General features: G+C 42.0%; 1 protein-coding gene across 1 annotated transcript in view; it reads right to left on the minus strand.

Annotated features, from left to right (window-relative positions):
• Nucleotides 1–741: 741 nt before the first annotated feature.
• The window catches only part of TRHR (thyrotropin releasing hormone receptor), a 32,985-nt gene continuing 9,180 nt past the window's right edge, over nucleotides 742–24,546 (minus strand). Inside the window, exon 2 of the mRNA XM_008143392.3 lies at nucleotides 742–1,149. Within this exon, the coding sequence (XP_008141614.2) occupies nucleotides 742–1,149 (408 nt within the window). The remainder of the gene's footprint in view (nucleotides 1,150–24,546) is intronic.

Below are 24,546 nucleotides of genomic sequence, written 5' to 3' on the forward strand. Positions count from 1 at the left end.
GATATAAAAATCACCTCAAAATTTTATAAGAATCATGACATTTCCTTTTGTATTTGTTTTAGTATAGAGAATCTATTTGTCTGAAATCTCATTTTTACTCAATAAATAAAAAGTATTTTTTTATTTTTTTCCTGTAGTCTCAGATATTCCTGATATAGCACTGCACTTTGTTGAAATGCTAAATGCAAACACTTAAGCATTCACATGCTGCAAAATTACCAAATACAGAGTGAGGCAAAGTAGGCTTACCAGTTGTGAGTATGCAAAACACAGAGTTTATTCTTGTATTATTATTTATGAATTATTGTATTATTTTCCATATGAACAACTGTAAACCTAATTTTGTCCCACCCATATGTAAATACTTGGTGGGGGGGAAGTTGAGAAATCACATTTGGTAGAGTTATTATAAATAATGTAAATTGATGTCTAGATTTTATCTAAACTTCATAGCCCCCCAAAATAAAGTGAACTTCTCACATTAAATGCAAAGGGCTACACTCTCAATTTTCACCCTTTGGCTCTTTCACAGATCTGCTTCATTTTTTGTGATATTAGGTTTGTGACACTAGAAGGAAAATAGGAGTCAGTCTGTGGGTTGGATGATCTTGGGCCAGGATTTGTTAGAGCACTGGAAAAGACTATCTGCTCTGTCTTCACATACGAGTATCGGCCTTTTCCTCTCTTGGGTGGCTAACTGCACAGATTCACTTTATGGTCCATTTTCTTCTAACTCGTGAGTCAGCTTTGGCTAAAGGTTATTTCAGAAGCCAAACAGGTGTCATCAAAAGTCACTTTTGTGGCAGACAAATACGTGTCAGTGACAGTGATATCATCATGCTCTGTGCTGAAGTGATCCGACTCCTTAATGACACTGTAATTTAGGGCCACACTGTAGCTAGCGGGTTTCTCCATTGGCTTCTGCTTACAGTTGCAGAGTTTCCTGAAGGCTGCGCGGAATTTCTGAGACATGAGGTTGTAAATCACTGGGTTGATGGCACTGTTGAGATAAATGCAAATTCTGCAAAAGAGTAAGAACCAATTTTCTTGGAAAGGGCTGGAGAGAAATGAGTTGACAACCACAAGAGTCCGGTAGGGCATCCATAAAAGCGCAAACAGAATTACAACCACTGCCAGCATCTTGGTGACCTGTGGAGAGAGACATAGAGAGAAACGCCTGTAAACACAAATGAAAACAAAGCGAAGCAAAAGAGTGAAAACAATACAACCCCCCGTCCCGACCTTTAGTTCCCACGATGTAGTTTGAGACAAGGACTTAAGCGTCGGAAGTCTATCTGGGAGATGGTCCCAGGAAGCCGGATCAAGGGTATGGAGGAGAGTGTCATCGGAGAAGAAAAGCCCAAATCAAGTGTGTGTTATGGAGAAGGTTCCCATTGTCGGCAACTGGCAACCAAACAGTGCGCTCCAGGGTCATCTGTCCAGAGGAAGAGAGGACAGGCATTTATCCACTGGCTGCCCTCCCCGCTTTGTGGAGGGGTACCTTTAGGCTCTTTAATGGCCCTACACGCCAGGATTCTCCTGCCTGGAAACTCCTGGGGGGCTTTAGAGAGAACCTTGAGGCAGAGAAGGTGATAGACAGACAGGGGACAGTGGGGGCCTGGAGTAGGACATTCTCTCCAGACAGGACCCATCCACCCTGGCTGTGGCTGAAACCAGTCCCGCTAAGAGGATGTGACGCAGGGTGCCAAAACGCATGTCTTCAACAGACCTTAGGAGGCGTGGGGTCTAATCCCATCTTTACTTACCACATATGTGATCCCGAGAAATGTGCTTAAGCTGTCTTATACCCCATCTGGAAAATGTAGCCAACCCTGCCCCCCTGTGTCAAACGAGGTAACATCGTAGCTTGAAAAGGAGGACGTGTCCTCGGCAAAGAAGCCAATGGTTATAGAATGTCGATGTGCCAGACACTATACTAGGTGCTTGACATAGGTGATCGCATTTAAGAAGCTTACCCTTTTGCACTCGGACGTCGAGTGTGACTCGACACGGTTAGCATCGGTAGCAGCTCGTATGTCGAATTGTATGGAATGTGTCAATAATTTGAAATATAAAAAAAAATCCAAATAAATAGGTTTGTATGAAAAGAAACTCCAGTTTTTTTTATTCTACTGCCGCGCTTTGTAAAATCTGGGGTATTTAAAAAAATTAAATCCCGAGTAGAATAAAGGAATCGAGAAAAAAGCAAGCGAGTGCAAAGGGTTAAGACTCTCCCAAATAGGTATTGCATACTCCATTTTTCCAACTAGAAAACGGAGGTACAGGTGCTGGTTAACACTGTGGCGGGAGTTGTAGAGCCTTACAGCTGGGATTGGAATCCATGTTGGCAGGAATCCAAGGCGTTGGCCCTTCACATGCACAGCTTTCCTTCGGGGTAAACGGAGAGGGAGGCCAGAGGAAACGAACTCTGGAATTTAGTGTGGTCCTAAGTCCAAGCAGTGCACAGGAGCTAGGATATTAGGGAAGATGAGGTTTAATATCCAAGATTGGCCAGGGACAAGATTATTGAAAGGCATCATTTAGCAGATTCTTCTCTCATTCACCCCTGTGTTCAGTGAAAGGCTGGGAATTGGCCAGGAATCAGAGTTAAATCATCTGGCTTTGATTTTTTAAGTGCTTTTAAGACCTTAATAAAGTCATTCATCTGTACTTCCATTTCTACACCCGGAACTATGTCTGATTATATCGTTGCTTTTACTTCACAGAGGTCTGGAGAAAATAAAATAATGAATGCGAGAAGGGCTTTGAAACTTTAAAGCGCTATGGAAATTTTACCCTTTTACTAATGATCGCATAAAGAGACCATAGTGTTTCAACTATGGGAAGGGTGTATTAAAGTTGTAGCAGTGGGGGAGATCATAACTGGCTACTTTTCAAGAGCGACACTTTACACATTTAAAAACAAGGTTCTAGTTTTCCTTAGTCTCCCACAGGGTTTGAGAAATTTCAGCTTCCTCAACCCATACTTTCTAAATGTTCTGAATTTGGAAAATACCCAACAACCTAGAAGGATCTGATTCTTCCTCCCTCATCCCTCTTAACCTCTCACGATTCACTGAAACCTCTATTTTGATCTGACAATGAGGGGGATCCTATTTTTAGAGAGGGCTTTTAAAAGTTCTTCAAAGTAGAAATAAAGATTCCCATCTAGGCACCTCCTCTTTCCTTGGTATCTACTATAAATCCAGCTCCACTTAATCCTGGTTGTAGGATTCACTTTCGTCTCATATGTGAGACTATCTCCCTCTCTCCCCTGCACTCCTAGTCTTCTGATCATGGGGCTCTATCTTACTCTTGACTGTATCTCTTTCCCCCTACCTAGGAGCTCTCCATGAGTCCTGACTTGCTGTTATTCTTCCTGGGTCTATAGTAATTGCCTCCTTCTTGGCTCTCCAAATATCAACTTCTCACCCATGGATACGTATCATCTTTTTCTCTTTTTGAACCCCATCTCTTCTTGAATGACCCCTACTACTTTCTTGCAATGGCACTTTGTGAGCTACCCTCCTGCTCTCAAGTTACTGTGTTCCTCTGCTTCCACGGGCTGTTTTATCATGTTCTGGAAGCTCCCTGCCCTCCTGTTCTATCTCACCATTTCCTGAGCATCTCTTCCAACTCAGTGCATGTAGGACAGTTACACTTCATATTTTGCTCACTGGGGGTTAAGCTGTTGTTCAGTGGGAAGGTATGGTTTTCACATGGGTAATACCAGGTAACACATCCCAGAGACTCTGACTTCATAGAGACAAGGAGGAGCTACTCAGCCAAGAGGTTAATTGGAGCCTGATTTTTCCCAAGCAGAGTTAAGGTTATGAGTAAATAGTGGTCATAGGAAATCAAAGGCTTAATTCAGTGATAAATATTCTGAGCTTTGGAAGGAGCCATAGTGGTTACTACCTTTATTGTCATATCATCACTCACATCCCTGCCTTTGTTTCCTGCCTAGCACTCCAGGTTTCTGACATCAGGCTACTGCTTCACACTTGCCAACATCCTTCCACTCCTTGCCAAGGACTCCGTAGCCTACATTTGAGTCCTTCATGATGCCCCATCACGAAGATATGTGAACATTATCATATTTAATGCTTATAACTCTATGTGTAAGCTAGTATTACCTCTACTTTGCGTGTTAAGAAATTGGGTTTTAGGGAGTGAGAGTTGTCTAAAGCAGTGATTTTCAACCCTTTTCATGGCACACATAAACTAATTACTAAAATTCTGCAGCATACCCAAAAAACTTTTTTGCTTATCTAAAAAAAAATAGGTATACTTTTGATTCATTTACAGTGGACTGCTATTGTTTTGTTGGCAGTTGCCATTTTTTTATTTGACAAGCTAAGGGGTAAAAAGTTAGTGACCCTGACTAATAGTCAGGTATTGCATGTTTTAAGAATTTAACTGTATGGCACACCAGTTGAAAATTGCTAAAGACACATGGGTAGTAAGTGAGAGAGCAGTAATTCATCCTAAGTCTACTTAAGCCAAAGCCCATCCTCCTTCCTTTATGCTTCACTTTCCCTGTGAAAGCCTTTTGCAATCCAATGGTGAGATTTTTACTGTGTTATCCCCATCATCGTCACCAAAACATGTAACTTCTTCGAAGTATAAATCCAACAAACTTATTGCTACTAAATTTCCGAACTTAAAGGTTGACTTTCATCTATCTTTATATTTTTCTCTACAGTTGTCAGGTGAAACATGGAATCCACATTCATATCTACCTTTCTGTTTTCACTTAATGTCAGTGAGGGAGCAACTTTCATTGTGTCCAAGAAAAACAACCTGTTTTGAAGTTAGAATCTCTGCCATGAGCTTCCACAGCCCTCCATGAATACTTGAACTTCACTCCCAAAACTTTTTATTGCAATGAACCGTATTTGTCCATCTCTTCACTAGACAATGAGCTTCTTCAGAGCAGAGGAAGGTTATTCATTTCTCCAGGGAATTAGTGCCAATGTGATATAAGACAGTCTTCAAAAAATGTTGAATAAATTCAAGCATTGAAAGAATTATTTCAAAATATGCAACCATGATCTTTTTGTAGATTTCGGCTCCCCAACATATTATTAGGGGATTTTTGCAAGTACTTTACTTTTTAATATCAAAAATCCTTTTAAATGGAGATAGTTAATTAGTAAAATGAGTCCATAATATATTTCAGTTTTTTATTTGAAATATATTTTTTTTTAAATTTATGGAGGTATGAAATGAAATAAATATTAATGACTTTCTAAGATTGACCCAGAGGAAAATGTCTCCAGTGGAATGACAGAGATTACATTTAATCCTACTCATAATTATTTTTAGTTAATTTCAATTATCTTTGATTGAATATAATCACTTTCTAAAATGTTCACAAAGTTTTATTTTGTTTTTATTGATTTCAGAGAGAAGGAGGGAGAAGGAGAGAGAGATAGAAATATCAATGATGAGAATCATCTATAGGCTGCCCCCTGCAAGCCCCCTATGGGGGGTTGAGCCCAAAACCTGGGCATGTGCCCTGACGAGAATCAAACGGTGACCTCCTGGTTCATGGGTTGAAACTCAACCACTGAGCCACTCCCCCTGGGCCGTGCTGTGCTCTTTACCTGCACTGTCTATGGTCATTCTCACCACCTCCTCTGAGGCATCTGTACCATTAGTAGGTCACAGTCACGGAAACTGAAGCTTAGTGACAAGAGGTTAGCTCAAGGTCACAGAGCTAGTAAATGGCGGAATCAGGATTCAAACCCATGCTGACTCTAACGATAAAACTCACCCTTTTACAAAATGGGGTTGGAGGATGGCTGGTATTAGAGACTGCAATAAATGTGAATACAAATATTAGCGTCCTACCTTCTATGGGCTCTTGCAAACAGATCACTCTTTTTTGAAATTTTATTTCCTATTTTAAATCCCCAGTGGGAGGTCACCAGGGAGCACCAGAGGGACTATTTTTGCTAAGTGAGCACTGTCTTCAGAAATACATTGCTTTGATAAATCAAAGATGTTCTTCTCATGAATCATCACCGGAGCAGTTACTGCCCTCATCCCTGTGTGGCACCATCCTTATCTGCTGTAGCTAACAACTCTTTTCTAAGAGGAGTCTGTGGTCCCATGAGGTGGGATGGTGGGGGTCGGCCACCTATTCACGAAACCTCTTTCTGCTTCCTCCCAGGTGCACGGCTGGCTCACTTTTGCCAGCCCTCACTGCAGTTAGGCATGCTCACGTGATGAAATCCCTCTCAACGCATAGTGAGTAAAAGTAACAGGTGTCACCGGGCCCTTTCCTCCATCTCTCCAGCTCTCTGCTTCTTGGAGACCGTGGAAGCCAGGTGAGGCCACAAGATCTTACACTTGCTGTTGGCATTGTTGACCCTGAGAAAGAAGATACCTACCACGAAGGGCACCTGGGGGCTAACTCCACAAGTTTTTAGTGTGGCTATAGCTTGGATTTTAGCACCTCTTATTCGGTATGAGAACAAACACCCAGAAAGAAAATGTCCTAAAGATTGTCTTTCACCCTCAATTAATTTCACAGTGGTGGCAGAAGTCTTATTTCTGTTGTTATTCTTTATCCTAAATAAAGTAACAAAAATGCTAATTTGAAAACATCTTGGGCCATTATTTCTAAGCATTGCCATTTTTGCCAAGGCAAAGCATGGGATATGCAATTATATAAAAAACAGTCCTCCTTATAGAAGTCTCTGACTCAAGATGTCCTTGAGAAACAGCATGACATAATCATCAAGGGGAAATGATCTTACAATATATTTTTGATTGGAAAGGAATTCATCCATTCATTCTAAGAGATTCATTTGCAGCCGTACTGTGTACCTGTCCAAATCCTGGCCCTTGTGGATTTGACGGTAATGCAGAGAGACATTGCCAGTGATTTCAGGTACCTTATATTCTGACGGGCAGTTATAATACAACTAGAGGCCCAGTTCATGATTGAATCATGCACATGTAGGGTCCCCTACACGCTTTTGCTTTTCGCGGTGGAGCTGGGTGCCTGTCCACTGGTGCACCAGGCCTTTCGGAAGCCTCCGGCTCGGCAGAGGCTTCCGAAAGGCCTGGTGCCAGAGCAGACAGGCACCCAGCTCCCACGCTTTTGATGGTCTGTGGCCACTGAGGGGGGCTACCCTGCTGTTGAGAGGCGCTGAGGGGGGCTGCCACGGACACCTGGCTACCCTGCCATTGAGAGGCGCAGCTGGGTGTCCGTGGCAGGCCCCTCAGTGGCCGCGGATCTGGCCATTGAGAAGCGCAGGGGGCGGGAGTCCCGCCCCCTGCACCTCTCAACAGCAGGGTAGCCCCCCTCAGTGGCAGTGGATCCGGATCTGTGCCTCTCAATGGCCGGATAGGCCACCCCGAGTCCCGCCCCCCAGCCTCCCGCCGCCCAATCGTGGGCGTAGCAGAGTGATGGTAATTTACATGTTACTCTATTATTAGATAGGATGGGATAAATGCTAAGATAGAGGAAATTTGGGGTTCTATGACAGCACCTGATCTGAACTTGGGGTTGAGGATGGATGGTGAGGGCCTTTCAGTTTCAGTGACATCTAAGCCAAAATCTGAAGGTAAGGAGAGGCAGGAAGAGTGGTCCTACGAGATTTGGTGTGTGTGATGATCAAGAGACATGAGATAGCAAGGCATATCCTAGGGATCAGAAGTAATTCAGTCTAACTGCAGACCGTGTAATGAAGTGGAGCGTCCTCTTGCTCTAGGAAGCATGTGGAAACCATTATAAAACCATCATTTTTATATGATGAGGCGATGCCACACTCTGTAGGGTGCTTGGCTCTCCATTGCCAGGACAGAAGGAGGGATGCATCTGCCAAAGCAGATAGAGCTGCAGGGCAGAGGGTTTTCTGAAAATGCCAGCTCCATGGAGCCAATTGTCAGCCCGGAAGTAGACTGGGCATTTTTTGTAGAGTATATTGAAGGCCAGGCATAGAGGTAGAGAAATCAGTTGATTAAAATGTAGTGTTTAAAGAGACAGATTGCCAGCAGAGGTGGTTAAGGAGAAGAGCAGAGTGGGAACAAGACAGGGTGGTCTAAGAGCTGGATGAGTTTCTCTCCTTGACCCCATGATGAGGGTCAGGTTGAAATTTTGAACTCAAGTCCAACTAGATATATTACTCCTCATTATATTTAATTATGGGGAATAGTGGCATATAGTTCTCATAAGAGTTTGGATTCAGTCCTGCTCAACTTATCCTTTTGTCATCTTTATCACATCCAGATTAATACTCTAGGTCTCATGGTCTTACTCTGGACCTCATTTTCCAGAATCAGTAAATTTACAATCTTGAAAAGTTTCTCCAGTTCTAACATTTTTAGAAAATCTAGCTTATATATTACTAATGGTTACACAATATTCAGACATGTTTATGATCATTTTCACATAATTAGTTTTTGTTATTTGGGGATTACAAAGCCAGGACAAGGGAAATAGTACCCAGAGTGTATGTATGTATCCCTCAAGGTGCTGATAAACCATAGGAACAGATTGAGCTCTTAATCACACTGATTGCTGGGAATCATCTTAATTGCTGCATTTGCAGAGGTGGTGCAGTTTCCTGAAGTGCTGAAGAAATTACTAGAATTCATTTTACTTTCCTATAGCCAACTAAGAACAGGGTGCCTTCTAGAACCAGGACCCTGGCTTCCTGACCTGCTATTATTTTCTCTTTTAAAATTTACTATAACTGAAATATTACTGAAGAAATGGAGTTATACAAAGGTATAGGGGTGAGGAGAAACCAAGATGGTGGCATAGGTAAACACCTAAACTGCTGCCTCACACAACAATTTCAAAACTACAACTAAAAGACAAAACGGACATCATCCAGAACCACAGGAAGGCTGGCTGAGTGGAAATTCTACAACTAGAAGGAAAGAGAAAAGCACACTGAGACTCAGAGGAGCTTCAGAAGGCAGAAGTATGGAGGCGCGCACGCGGAGAAGGCTGGCAATTGAGTACACAGCTGACTTTCTCAATCAGGAGGGAGACAAAAGCTCCCGAATGCTCTGAACTCCAATTTTGGGCAAGACTCTGGGGACCCAGACTCATTTGGGGAGAAACTGGACTGTCAGGAAGGAGAAAAGCATACTGAGACTGAGAGGAACTGCGGAAGGCAGAAGTACGGAGGCATGCACGTGGAGAGGGCTGGCAACTGAGTACGTGGCTGGCTTTCTCAAGTGGGAGGGAGACAAAAGCTCCCAACTGCTCTGAATTCCAGTTCTGGGAAAGACTCTGGGGACCCAGGCTCATTCGGGGAGAAACTGGATTGTCTGGCAGCAGGCGAAACTCGAGGGTGGCTTTCTCTCAGAGGTGCTTGCAGCGATTACCATGGGACACTGAGACTCAGGGGCCTCTTAGGGCAGGGCTGACAGGAAGCCATTGCTGTCTGCTCCACCCTGAGACTCCGCCCCATCCAAGCTGAGCACAGAGGCTTTTGCAAGTCTTGTCTCATAAGGGTGTCTTCAGCACAGAAGTTCTCCCAGTGTAGACAATGCTGATCCTCACAGCCAGTTGGCCTGGAGGTCAATTCCTCCCAGTGATACCAACAACAATCAAGGCTTAACTACAACAAGACTGTGCACACAGCCCAAAAAGGGGTGCACCAAGAGTGTCCACCTCAGGTAACTGGGGAGGCTGAGCCACTGGGCCCTATAGGACATCTAGCACACAAAGCCACTCTATCAACTCAGGGAAGCAGCCAAAATGTGGAGACAAAGAAACAGGTCACAAATGAAAGAAATGGAGGAAAGCAAATGACTGGATATAGAGTTCAAAACCATGGTTATAAGGTTTTTCAAGAATTTTCTAGAAAAGGCTGATAAATTTAGTGAGACCCTCAAGGAAATGAAAAAGGACCAACTAGAAATTAAGCATACACTGACTGAAATAAAAAAATAATATACAGAGATCCAACAGCAGACTAGAGGATCGCAAAAATCAAGTGAAATATTTGAAATACAAAGAAGCAAAAAACACCCAACTGGAAAAGCAAAAAGAAAAAAGAATCCAAAAATATGAAGATAGTGTAAGGAGCCTCTGGGACAACTTCAAACGTACCAACATCCGAATTATGGGGGTGCCAGAAGAGAGAGAGCAAGATACTGAAAACCTATTTGAAGAAATAATGACAGAAAACTTCCCTCACCTGGTGAAAGAAATAGACTTACAAGTCCAGGAAGCGCATAGAACCCCAAACAAAAGGAATCCAAAGAGGACTACACCAAGACACATCATAATTAAAATGCCAAGAGCAAAAGACAGAGAATATTAAAAGCAGCAAGAGAAAAACAGTTAGTTACCTACAAGGGAGCACCCATACGATTGTCAGCTGGTTTCTCAACAGAAACTATGCAGGCCAGATGGGAGTGGCAAGAAATATTCAAAGTGATGAATAGCAAGAACTTACAACCAAGATTACTCTACCTAGCAAAGCTATCATTCAGAATTGAAGGTCAGATAAAGAGCTTCACAGATAAGAAAAAGCTAAAAGAGTTCATCACCACCAAACCAGTATTATATGAAATGCTGAAAGGTATTCTCACTTTCTGAGAATCTCTGGGAGTCTGTTACCTGGGGGCTGTGCAGTACTTCTGAACATGTTTCCATCTAGAATGAGGAAAACAAGGTTTAAAGAGAAGGCATTCCAATCTAACAGTACGAACTAGCAGATGAAAGAGAAGAGCATTAAGATACGTGACATGCCTGTCATGTGCCAGGCACTGTGCTTGGTATGTTCTTCATAACAGTCCTTCTTTACCTGCATTTTACAGAGAATAAGACCAATGCTGAGAAAAGCCATATGCTAATGAATAAAAGTCACACTCTACCAACATGTACTAGGATACCAGTATTTGACTCCAAAGTCTCCTCTTTATTATAATACCTTGAATTTGGGGAAGAAACATATTTAATTCTGAAGTGACAGGTTGGAATTGGTGAAGGCTGTATGTGAGAGTGAAGTAGGAGAGGGAAAAACTAAATTTTATTTCCAGCCAAGGGTTGTTGCCTCTAACAAAGATATTTCTATTCACACTGTGATACGAAGTCCTGATGCAACACATTTTTGAATGTTTCTGATTTCAAGGTTCTTCTCAGAGTGGAAAACAGCTGTGCACTAGGTAACATTTGCAACCAGACCTGAGGATTAGATGCAGAACTTTCCACAACATTAGCAACGGTGCCCGTGTGGAGGTGTCAGTATTGATTGCAGCCTGATAATTGTGCATGCTGAAAGGCTGCCCCCCTCCTGTTGCCTGCATGTTTTCTTGTTCACAGGAGGTAGATATTTGGAAACACGCTGGGAAGGGAATAACTCAGCTGGCAGAATTGGAATTCAAAGTTATAATACCATCTTAATTTAGAAAATAAAATGTCATTCTGAATTCTTTTATGGGCCACACTGGAACAAAGCTATAGTTTGTCTGCTGTGGGTTGCATGTGCTTTTAGCCCCCCACCCCCATTTTTTTTTTTTTTTTTTGTTAATCCTCGCTCGAGGATATTTTCCCATTGATTTTTTTAGAAAGAGTGGAAGCAGAAGGGGGATGAGAGAGAGAGAGAAACTTCGATGTGAGATAGACACATTGATCAGTTGCCTCTGGCACACACCCTGACCCAGGCCAGGATCAGGCCTGCAACCGAGTACATACCCTTGACTGGGAATTGAACCCAGACCTTTGGTCCATGGGCCAACACTCTAACCACTGAGCAAAATGGCCAGGACTATTTGGCCTTTTTCTTAATGTTCTCTCTTCCAGGTAAATTGTTGGCAAATGGCTAAGCATGTGGAAAGGTCGGCCCTAATACATCTGCTTTGGTTTTCTTACCTTTGCTCTAGGGTTTGTTACTTTTCCTGATCATTTTTCTCATTGGAACCAGACCCTAGAATTTCTGAATGAAGCATCGTGGCTGGCTCTGAGCTAGGAGCCTAGTTGCTACCTGTAATACTTCTATGAATAAATTGATCCTTTCTGAGGGACATATTTCCCAATCTAATCTCTTCCCTGATCGTCTCTGGCCACACAGCCCGGTAAGGGTGACATTATAGACTGTGATACAGGGAAGCAATCCATCAGCTGCTCAAGCAGCATGGGATGGAAAATCAATGAGAATATTTTAAAATGTAAAACGTGAGTGATGGAGAAGGGAGGAAAGCTCTCAGGGCTGCCAAATTTTTAGTGGGCGTTGAGTTGTTTTGCTTCTAAAAGTCTTGGACAAAGTTCCATGGGGCTGAGCCTGCCTGGGAGGCAGCCAGCTCCTCCTGTGCCTGTGTGTCTCCAAGGGAAGACTGCCTGGACCATGCTAGTGCCCCTGGAGTTACAGACCTAACTTCCTAGCTGTCCTGAAAGGACTCACAGAGACAACAAACATGGCGGCGGTTCATTTCTTTCCTTCAGCAAGCCATAAATTCAGCAGTTTCCACTGATGTTAGCTTCGGAATATGCTAAACATGGGACTCAAGATCAGAAGACGTGGTTTGAAGTCTCAGCTTGACCACACATTATCACTCAAAGCTTTTTGAGAATCTGCAGTTAATATATGAAAACATATGTTTGAAGATCAATTGCACGGAGGACATAAAAACACTTTGTAACATATATTGGAACTTTCTGATCTAAAGGAGTATTGTATTTCTTAGCTTGCCTTGAAATCTGCATCCCTAGTAAGGAGGTCTAGCTTTATTACTACTCTGTGTTAAACTAACAGGTTGAATAAAGTTTCTTTAAAGCATGTATCAGCTTCTTGCCTGTTTGACTAGAAACCCTTTGGCTCTATAGGTGTGTGATGCAAACCACAGCATGCTGGTCCTGTGCTGTGAAGCCCAAGCTTTCACTCCAGAGCACTACGTCATCGGGGTCTCTTTTGGTTAATAATGTCCAGGACACTTTGTAGTATTAGTATAGTGGTTAAGGGGACAGGCTGGGGAGCCAGACATAGCTGGATACTAATTCTAGTTCTGCCTGTTACTAGCTGTATGCCATTGGACAAGACATCTCACCCTTCTAAGCCTCAGTATATTTATCTGTGAAACAGGAGTATCCTATCTAATAAAAGAGTAATATGCAAATTAACCATCACTCCACGACAAAATGGCGGCACCCATATCCACAAGATGGCAGAGCCCAGTACTCTCAGCCCCGCTGGAGTCCCCCAGTCTCAAGGAGGGCTGCTGCTGACAGCCTGCAGAGTAAGCGGCCTGGCTGAATGCTGCCCAGAGGCCCTCCTGACTCTTTATAAAAAACAAAAACAAATTCACTCTCCACGGCGCGATCACCTGCCAGCGCCGGCAGCCTGGGCTAGGGTCTTGCCGCATCCCAATGGCATGATCCCCTGCCAGCGGCGGCAGCCTGGGCTGGGGTCTCAGCCTGGCAGGGGTACATACCCCCACTGTACAATCCCCTCCCAGCTGCGGCAGCCTGGGGTCTCAACCACTGAGTCACACCAACCAGGCAGATATGGAGGAATCTTAAATGTTTCTTTTTATAAAAAATATATTTTATCGACTTTTTACAGAGAGGAAGGGAAAGGCATTGAGAGCTAGAAACATCTATGAGAGAGAAACATCGATCAGCTGCCTCCTGCACACTCCCCACTGGGTATGTGCCCCAACTAAGGTACATGCCCTTGACCGGAATCGAACCTGGGACCCTTGAGTCCGCAGGCTGATGCTCCATCCACCTAGCCAAACCAGTTAGGGCTGTCCAATATGTTAAAGAAAAAACCCTATCTAATGAAGAGGGAATATGCAGGGTAGGGCATTTATGGGTGACCAGGTTATCAGGGGAGAGCAGTTGGGGACGATCGGCTGGCAGGGGAGTGGTTAGGGGGTGATCAGGCTGGCAGGCAGAAGCGGTTAGGGGCAATCAGGCAGGCAGGTGAGCAGTTGGGAGCCAGCAGTCCTGGATTGTGAAAGGGATGTCTGACTGCCTGTTTAGGCCCGATCCCCAGGAATCGGGCCTAAACAGGCAGTCGGACATCCCCTGAGGGGTCCCAGATTGGAGAGGGTGCAGGTTGGGCTGAGGGACACACACACAACTCCCCCCCCCCCCCAGTGCACGAATTTCATACACTGGGTCTCTAGTAAAGAATAAATGAGGTGATTTATGTAAAGCACCAGCATAGAGTGTGGTCCTCAAAAAACAACATCTAATATTATATTAGAGTGATTATATATCTGGGAAAATGTGGAAGATTTAACCAAGTGACAGAGAAGCCTTTGATGATGATGATAATAATAATAATAATACTCTATTAAGCACTTAATATATTTTAAACATAGCACCAGAGACTTTATTGAATTACTCAATCTTTACAGTATTTATAAAGTAAGTATTCTCTTCATTTTATAGGTGAAGAGATCTAGAGATGTTACTATTATAGAGAGAGTGGTGGGAACTAAGCCCTCCCCATTACTTTCTCTCATATCCCTGTTTATTTAATCTATTCTAATAGTCACATTCTGAAAGGGTTTTGTTACTTCATTTACCTGTTTATTGCCTCTCTTTACTCCCTAGAATGATGGCTCCTTAAAGATCCCTGCCCTACCCTACCTGCAAGGAGCAACATGCAGATCTGGCACCTGGTAGGTGCAATAAATATTCAGGGAAGGAAGGAAGAAAGAAGAAGGAAGGAAGGAAGGAAGGAAGGAAGGAAGGAAGGAAGGAAGGAAGGAAGGAAGGAAGGAAGGAAGGAAGAGGGAGGGAGGGAGGGAGGGAGGGAGGGAGGGAGGGAGGGAGGGAGGGAGGAAGGAATCCACTATGCTATTCTTAAGTATTTTCAGCTCTAATACAAATACCATTATTATTTTGGGGCTTTTTTCTGATATTTAAGATCCTGATGGCAGAAATAGTGTGTATTGCCTATTTTTCTCACTAGCCACTAAAACCAGGCTAGGCATAAAAAAAAAAATGCTTCAAGTTAAACATTAAAATCAATGTGCAAAGATTCAGTCTCAAAAAGGGGCATGATAGATCAAGACTATAATTTTGGTGAAGAAAATTTTCTGGGGAATTTTATTCTGTTATTATTCTGTTATTTAGTCTGTGACTCTAGAAATAATTATTGGATATATTGTTATGAAGAACCCAAGAAATGTAAAGAGCTAAGGAGATGCAAACTCAATATGATTTATGTTGAGCTCACTTCCCATTACTGGATGTTGATTAATACTATGTTAATACATGCCAAGGTAAGGTAAGATTTGCCATGCAAAGATACAAATCTCACTTTGATAGGCTTCTTGCATCTATTTCCTTTCATGTTTATTCATGTGTGGTTTCTCTGTCACTCATGAAGCTTTCTCTCTAAATGTCACCCTGCATCTTAAATTTGTATTTTTAGGGCCCATTGAAATCAAGGCTGCTCCCATATAAGGGCCAAAGCATTTTCTCTAGGGGATAAAGAATCAAGATGGAGGCAGGAGATTCACTAGCTGCTAATTTGGGCTGTCTGTGATAAGCTTGAACTTGCCTGTCTTTGTAATTTTGTGGAATCCAAACATGTTTTATCATTTATTTCTTGAGCACCTATCATGTTCCAGTGTCTTTACTAAGTATACAGTATTTTCACAAATATACTTTTACATAGACATAGTTCAGGAGTCAACAAACTTTTACCATAAAGGACCAGGTAGCAAATAGTTTAGCTTTTGTGGGCCATACAACTGCTCAATTCTGCCATGACGTGAAAGCCTCCACAGACAACACATAAATGAGTGGGCCTGGCTGTGTCCCCTGAACACTTGATTTGGAAACACAAGCAGTAGAGCTGAATTTGGCCCATGACTTTAGTTTGCCAACCAATGGGAGAGTTGAACACTTCTAATAAAACGGACAAAGGACATATAGAGGATTTCAAACCACGATGCGGATTTATGGCTAATTTTTTTTTAAGTTCTTCATCTAATTATCCACAGAGCCTATGAGAAATGTGGGCCAAATAATACTGGCTGTCAGCTTGTGGACCATAGTTTTGATTTTATGTTTGATTTTTCCTATGACAGAATCATGGTTAGCATTGCCTCTCTAAAATATACCACCTAAAAATGCAATGGTAACACTGTCCTTTTAGTAATCGTGGGAGCTACTTCTCCAGAAGGCATGTACTCTCATGGAAGTTTAAATAAGGAGTGATATAGGCATCAGGACAGGAGCCAGTCAGAGAAGTTGTACTTTTAATTGATGGCAATTTACCCTTCTGGCCCAGAGAAAGACAAACCCTTCTTTCTCTCTCTCTCTCTCTCTCTCTCTCTCTCTCTCTCTCTCTCTCTCTCTCTCTCTCTGTGTGTGTGTGTGTGTGTGTGTGTGTGTGTGTGTGTGTGTGTGTGTGTTTAAATCAGACTCTCCTAATTAACCAATGTCAGAGACTCCTCGCTTATAGCAGTCACTCTTTTTTGAGTTGAGATCCCGGCTCCCCCCACTTACCAGCTGTTAGAATTTGGAGCCTGTTACTATTTCTGAGTCTTAGTTTCCTATTCAGGAAAAATGGTAAAAGAAATCTTACCTAATTCCCAGGGTTGCTGTGGATAACTGAGATGATGTATACCGAGTTCTTACACTAGTGCTTGGAACATAGTAAACACTAGAAAAGTGAAAGCTATGTTTGAAACTAGTATTAGAAAACACCCATGACTTACTGTGCCTCAACCCCTGTTCTAAGTGTTTCATTTACACATTGCTCATTCACCCTCAACAATAGCATTGTGAGGAAGGTAGGATCATTAACTCGATTTTACAAATGAGGGAAGCCATATTCCACCTGCAGGTGGTAAAACTGGAATTCCATCCAGACAGTTTGCACCAATCTGCTTTAACCACTCTGGCTACCACACAAAAGATCGCAGTCTCTTGTATATCTGGCCCTAAAAGGACAAGTGTTTCTTAGAAAGCTAACACTTTATTTGGGTTAAAGGAACATTTCATCTCAAACCTCTCTCAATCTCTGGCCTACCTAGCAGTCCCATTCCCGCCACTGGGAGATGCTTTGGTTCTGCTTTAGAACATAGAATGTATTTTCTTTCAGAAAAATTGTTATAGAATTTATGAAATATAATTGAATAGTATCAATAATGCTATATATTCTTCCTGTGTATAAAAGCCAGTGACTTATGATAGGCCAGCCTGGTGTTTTAACATTGCATCAATGGGAAATACTCTGTTCTTTCAGGCATTGATTTATTAAGTGACATTTGCTGGTGTCTTGCATATAGAATCAAAATAACACTACATTCTGAAAATGGCTATTTATTTGACCACCCTGTATAACATTGCAATCTTCAATGTCAGCATTTCATATCCTCCTTATCTGCGTAATATTTCTCCACAATCTGATATGTCACAGTTTGAATATACTATGCTTATTTGTTCATATGCTATTTATATCTATTCCCTGATTTTGGAGATGCTAGCCCTGACCAGTGTGGCTCAGTTAGTTGAATTGTCCCGTGCACCAAAAGGTGACGGGTTCAATACCCAGTCAGGGCACATACCCAGCTTGCAGGTTCAATCCCCAGTTGGGGCATGTGTAGGAGGCAGCTGATCAATGTTTCTCTCTCTCTCTCTCTCTCTCTCTCTCTCTCTCTCTCTCTCTCTCTCTCTCTCTCTTTCTCCCTCTCTGTCTTTCCCCCTTTCTCCCTCACAAATCAATAAAAAAAATGGAGATGATAAATTGTCATCAGTGCAAAGGAGATGATGTGCGAACACCCTGAACACCATGCCTGGTGCATAGTAAAAGCTCATAAACATTACCTATCAGAAAGGTTAATAAACCACAGGCCCCTATGCAAGCGGGACAGACTATTTTCCAGGTTGCCTTCCAGGTGGGGAGAAGCCCAGGCAAGCAGCCTGGTGCATGATATTAAGTGAAGAATCTAAGCTAGAATATTTAGACAGCGACTCTTGAAACGGCATGGGAATTTATGTTGGGATGCACTTCTGCTACTGAAGGTAAAATGTCCGGCTCCTCGGGGGGTTGGGAGTGAAATAAAAGTTGACAAATTTATAATGTAAGATGTAATATGTTCAAATCTTTATGATGACTGTAAACATGGCATAGAGCTGAAATATTGGCTAGTTAGCTCACAAGGAAATCACTGCTCATTTCAGAGGCTCCTGCACAGAGCCTTTCCCATAGCCCTGCTGCAATGGTTTACCAGGATGCCATTTCTCTTTGGGGGGAAATGACTTTGTGAGTTTCATTCTAGCTAATCCTCATACTCTACGTTGTCTTTATGGTAAATCATTGGTGTGTTGAAAGAATACTTGATATTTTAAACAACTTGTTTCTGTTTTTAATATTGGAATCTTACTGGGTTGGTTTAGCTGAGGCAGAAAGGTGACCTTCCCAGATAAATAACATTCTAATTATAATAGCTTTACTTTATAACTCTTTAAAAGATAGCAGCATTGTCGGAAAGTGGACTTACACTTAAGTATCAGTTTGTAAAAATTAATGAGCCTCCCTTCAGTGCTACCAAGAGCTTTTTAATGACCATTAAAGATTATTAGAGAAGATAATTCATACTGTCACAGGCCAGAAATTTCTGTCTTTTGACTAACTGGGCGTAATAGGAACATGAGTTTTCTTTCAGTGCAGCAGTCTTTGAGATTAAAAAAAAATATATTCAAGACTGCCTTTTCTACTTGTAGTATATGCATGGATAATTATCTATTTTAAAATATGTTTAGAATGGGGACAATAGGCCTGATGGGATTTAATAACCTCTCCTGACTAATTATTCTGAGGAGATGGGTGGAGTTGGGGAGGAGCCAGAAACAGAAATGGTTATTCATTAGCTTAAAAGCCACAGTCAATAACAGCAGTTCTCTACCTCTCGGAATTTTGGGTCTGCATTGGATTTCAAGTGGCCCGCACAGTCTCCTTGAGTTGGGAGAGCTCCCCTAAGGAATAAACAAACCTCCTTTATGATGCTGAAGTGTGAAGAGGTGCACTGATAAAGGAAGCGTTGTTATGTGGGGCCTGTCTGGCTTTTACCTTTAGTGCCTCTAGGGTCTTCTGAGGCACAAAACCCGGAAGAGTCAAGCATCCTTGATCCTGTCGATCCCTGTTTATTATTCGCACCTTATGATACCATCTTTCTTTGAGCTAAAGTCAGTAACAAAGTCAAGGACCGTGTGCAAGATGGAGTGGGTTGCTTTTGTCACAAGGCTAATTGCTCTTGAGTGTGTTTCCAGAATCCTTCAAAGATAAATTGGAAAGAGCCAAGATGTTTGAGGGAAAACAAAACAGGCTGTGAACACCAGATACGCCAGCTGAAGATGCTGATACAGGAGAGACGCGGTGAGTACAGAGCTATTGCCATGAGCTGTTTGTTTCTCCGTGTTTTTGAGTAAGGGATTTATTGAGGCACCTGGCTTCTATCCACTTGGAGGCCGGGCCTCGGATGGAACTTTTTTGTGACTGTAGAAGTCCCTGCCCTGTGGTGATGCACCGCCTCCGATGCAGTCCAGCCCTTAGCAACAGATCCTTGCCTCAGCGAAGGGAATGAAGTGCTAAATGTGAAATTGTACTGGTTGTGGGTACCTCACTTGCCACCCCAGTAAAGGAAACAAACTGAGGACAATGAAATGCTCATCTAAGTAGGTCACCAGGGGGTGGGCTCGAAGGGGTCAATGGGAGAAAAGGGACATATGCAATTCTTTTTAATAAAGATTTAAAAAATAAATAAATAGGACACCAAGTGTAAAGAGCATCAGGATCAGGGCCTCTGATGGTCTAAAGTTTAGACTCAACAAAGGGATGCACTTTTCCTCATTTTCTTGACATGTTTACTGGGAATGAGTCTCAGGACAGGCCCACTGCAAAGTGTTTAGATGTCGCTAAAGAATTCAGAGCACCTGTAATTTACTGCTGTACCAGGTTAGTTTTTCTAAATATGAATGGGACTTAGTCCTGTTATCATTCTACCTGTCATCTACTGCTCTCATTTCCCAGCATGAATTGCCAAGTCTCTCTTCAAGTCCCCTCCCTCTGCCATTGCCTCTTCATTCTCAGTCGATGACTTTCCATTCCATTTCACTGAGAAAGCAGAAACCAGCTTGTGAGAACTCATCACTTCCTGCCCCATAACCTAAAATTGATCTGTAACAGTAATCGTCTTTATCTCTTCTCCTGGCATCGTACTAATTCCTTCTTTAATCCACTCGTTTATCCACTTATTTGTTTGGCATTCATTGGATACTTCGAGGTGCCAGACACTGTGCTCGGTGCTGCAAACGGATCAGTGACCTAGACACAATCTCTGCTGACAGGAAAAGAAAGATACCCCGCTTCTCTCCAAGGTAAATCGCTACAGTCTTTATGGCATTCCTTCTGGCCTCCTCAGGATCATGCCCTATCAAAATTGAATCTTGCTTGTGTATCTACAAATAATTCCTCCCACTCTAGTATCTTTTTTCCACCTGAGCAGGCTCAGGTTTCTTCTTAAGAAGTAAAATAAAATAAAACAAATTAAAATACTCTGACTTATTTATTTCTGTCATTACTGCTCTCTCTCTCTCTCTCTCTCTCTCTCTCTCTCTCTCTCTCTCTCTCCCTCTCCCTCCCTCCCTCTCCCTCTCTCCCTCCCTTAATCAAGTTTGTTAGAACAGCTGTCTACTCTTATTCTCTGACCACCAGTCCCCTGCTCCCCATCTATTCATTCATCAACTCCATGAAATCTAATTTATTCCTCCCAACACTTTTTGGAAGCCACACTCACAAAGGTTACCAATGCCTGTTCAGGTACTTTTCCAGTTCTTGTCTTTACCTCTTTCTATTGACTACTCCTAAGTTTCTCTCTTAGGCTTTTGTGACTCTACTTTCTTCTGGTTTTTCTCTCTGGAAATTCCTTCCATTTATTTACAGGCTCTCCATCCTATTCTCCCCAGAATTTTAGCTACTCCAAAGTTTCTTTTCTATTCCACCAAAATTCCCCCAGTAATCATATCTACTCCAGGGTCTTCAATAAACCATGTGTATATTGTTTGCTCCCAAATCTACATCTCTAGGCCAGATGATTCTTCTGAGCTCTAATTCTATATTTCTTTTTTTTTAAATATATTTTATTGATTTTTTACAGAGAGGAAGAGAGAGGGATAGAGAGTTAGAAACATCGATCAGCTGCCTCTTGCACACCCCCTACTGGGGATGTGCCCGCAACCAAGGTACATGCCCTTGACCGGAATCGAACCTGGGACCCTTGAGTCCGCAGGCTGACGCTCTATCCACTGAGCCAAACCGGTTTCGGCTAATTCTATATTTCTAACTACTGAACCCTTGCAGTCTATAGATACTTTAAATACAACATGGGCAAAACTGAATGAAATATGCTCACTGTTCTGAAATATGTGCCTCCATGAATTGTTCCTCATTTAGGCAAGTTACCCTATACCAGTAGTTGGCAAACTCATTAGTCAACAGAGCCAAATATCAACAGTACAACAATTGAAATTTCTTTTGAGAGCCAAATTTGTTAAACTTCTTCTAACGCCACTTCTTCAAAATAGACTTGCCCAGGCCGTGGTATTTTGTGGAAGAGCCACACTCAAGGGGCCAAAGAGCCACATGTGGCTTGCAAGCCACAGTTTGCTGACCACGGCCCTATACAATTAATAATAATAGTAGCTACCATTTACTATTTCTATGTTCCAGACACCATGCACAGCACTTTATATGGACTTTTACACTAAATTATAATATAATAATAACTACCTTTAGAGGTAGGTGCTGTTACTAGCATCCTTTTTACAGATGTGCAAACTGAGTCAAATTCACTTGCTCACATCACTTAGTCAGTGGCTCTGACCCCAGGGAGTGAGATTCTGGAATACAGGCTCTCCACTGTCAGTCACTCTCTTTTTCAATGGTTCAAGTGAGTTACCTTTGACCCCTTTCTCTTCCCTCTTCCTCACATCTACTCACACCAAGTCTATTGATTCTATTCCCAATGTATCTATTTCTTTATATTCTTTTTTTTATTATTATTTCTTTATATTCTTACTGGTATCATATTAGGCCTTACCAGAATCATTGTCTTGCCCATATGGTTATAGCACTCTTCTAATTAACATCCTTGACTCTGGTCTATTCCTTGCCTACATTGAAGACAGTGACCTTCCTCAAGCATACATCTCATTATAATATGATTTGTCATGTAATTTTCCATCCATATCCCTCAATATTTTATATAAATTCCGTATTTCCTTGCTGCATTAGGCTCATCTTTTGTTGCCCAGCCTGAACGAGCTCCTTGAAGTTCTCTGGACTGATTGTGTACTTTTGGGACCCCTGACCTTCACCTCTATAGTTCCCATAATGTCTCCCTTCCCATTTTCACCTACAAAACTACTGTTCATTTGTAAGGCCCAGCTTAAGCATTTCCTTTTCCAAAAAGCCTCTTCCCAAGCCATCTAAGTCAGGTAACACTAATCCATGCTTTTCCCTACAGTAACACTTATTTTTTTATGGCTTTAATTATCGATTTACTCCCCTGTTTTTCCTATTAGACTGTGATGTTTTTATGAGTAGATACTCTGTTTTCAATCCTAGTGCCTAACACAGTGCCTTATTTATATACAGTAGGTTCTCAATATAGTCATTAGTGAGTAGGTGAAAATCTGCCCTTGATTCCCCTATTTCCTATTTCCTATAACAACACCTTGGAAGGGATTGAAATAATTTAACAAGACCATCCTTAGTTGTAGGATCACACCGCGTCTGTACCCTGCAGTTGGTTTATACACAAGTTTTGACTTGATTGATGTTAACGTATTCACGGAGCAGTCTAATTGATTCATAAAGACATGCCTGGAGGGCCATCCTAGCATTTGATAATTTCTGTTAAACAGTTCTCTTGTAAATTCACCCTGAATCTGAGCCTATTGCTATCTTTCCTGGTAGAGCAGAAAATATCTCCATGCATGCTTTTCTCCCACCCTCCCCAACCCAAATTTTCTGAATGCATAATCTTTCAAATGTGTGCCAAGTAGAATCAGTCACAAAAAGCGAACCCCTGTCCGGGGGGAGCATGGCAGGGAGTCCATCTGCTTATTGGTGGCGGTTTGAATCACTTGACTTTACCAATGATCTTTAAAATGAGTGTCCCGGCGTGCTCTGCATTTATCCTGCTTCTGCCCTCTCTCCCTCTCACGATGGTGCCACATCTCTCTGAATCACTTCCTTATTTTCTAAGCTACGAACTGCTGCCTTCAGAAAATATGCGGAGCTATTCCATAATCATAAATCCCCATAAAACTCAAACAACAAAGGCACAGAATGGAGAGGCATAGGATGTCTTACTTACTTGCCGCAACTATATAATTAGGTTCAGGCGATCTATCCAAGGGATAGAGCCAAAAGTCAGCAGTGCTGCTTATGAAAGGTTGTAGCAGTTTCTCCTCCAAAAGGATGTTACCTATTTTTGTTTCAACTAAATATGGCTGTCAGGTGTTTTACATTATTCATCCTATTTCATATGCACATGTGTTCAGCCCTATTTAATTTTCTGAGCTAATTTAACTTTTAGCTTATTCAAGTTCTTCCCCTGTGCCTGTCACGAATCTCTGAAGAGCTGTGTTTGACTCTGGTGTCCAGGCCATGACCTTTCAGTTTTAGATAAATCCACTTATTCTTTTCTTTCACTTTGAAAAGAAAATAGATTTGAATGACTTGCATATAAACATTTTTACCATTGTGCACGTTTTATATTTGTAGAGTAATTCACTGTTTAAAATTTAACTCAAAATGTATTTGTTGAATGATGTTCATCAAGGAATATATTCAATCCACTTACTCTTTTAACTGAACCTTTTCTCTCTCCTTGGATCATTCTTCTTTCTTTACTTTCTTTCCCAACTGAGAGAATCCAATAAAATTTTGTCTTTAGTCCTCTGGCTATGTTCAAAAAGAGGAAAACAGGTCTTTTTATCTCTAGCAAAGACCCAATTTCTCTTCTAGCTCCCTAAAGGTAAAGCTTGGTCCAGAACTCAGTATTTGTCAGTCTGTTCTTACCTCTTTTAAAATTCAACCTTGGTCACACCTTTTTCCCCATTATCCTAATGATTTCCAAATTCACATATCTGATCTTGACCATTTACTTACAATTTAAATTTTCCACATCCCCATCTTAATCTGAAGATTTTAACATCTCTCCCTCAACATTGCTTTTAACAATTCCATTTTCAGTCTCCTTAAAAAAATAAATCTTTAGAGTCATATTTGACTTTGTCCTCTCTGTCATCCTTTATATCCAGTCATTACTAGTTTTGTCATTTATCGATATGTCCCTGGGCACCATGACACTGTGGACACAAATATGAATGGGATGATGTTTCAGCCAATCTGGTGGGAGAGACATTTGGACAAATTACTATAGCAACATGGTGTCCTGAACAGACGCAAGAACAAAATGCTACAAAGGGGAGGGAAAACACCAAACCCTGCCAGTGGAGGTCCGGAAAGCCTGCTCTGAGAGGTGATCTACAAGAGGGTGGATTAGAAGTAAGAGGTAAGTGAGGCCTGCAGA

This window comes from Eptesicus fuscus, chromosome 19 (genome assembly GCF_027574615.1).
Source record: "Eptesicus fuscus isolate TK198812 chromosome 19, DD_ASM_mEF_20220401, whole genome shotgun sequence".
Taxonomy (NCBI): Eukaryota; Metazoa; Chordata; class Mammalia; order Chiroptera; family Vespertilionidae; genus Eptesicus; species Eptesicus fuscus.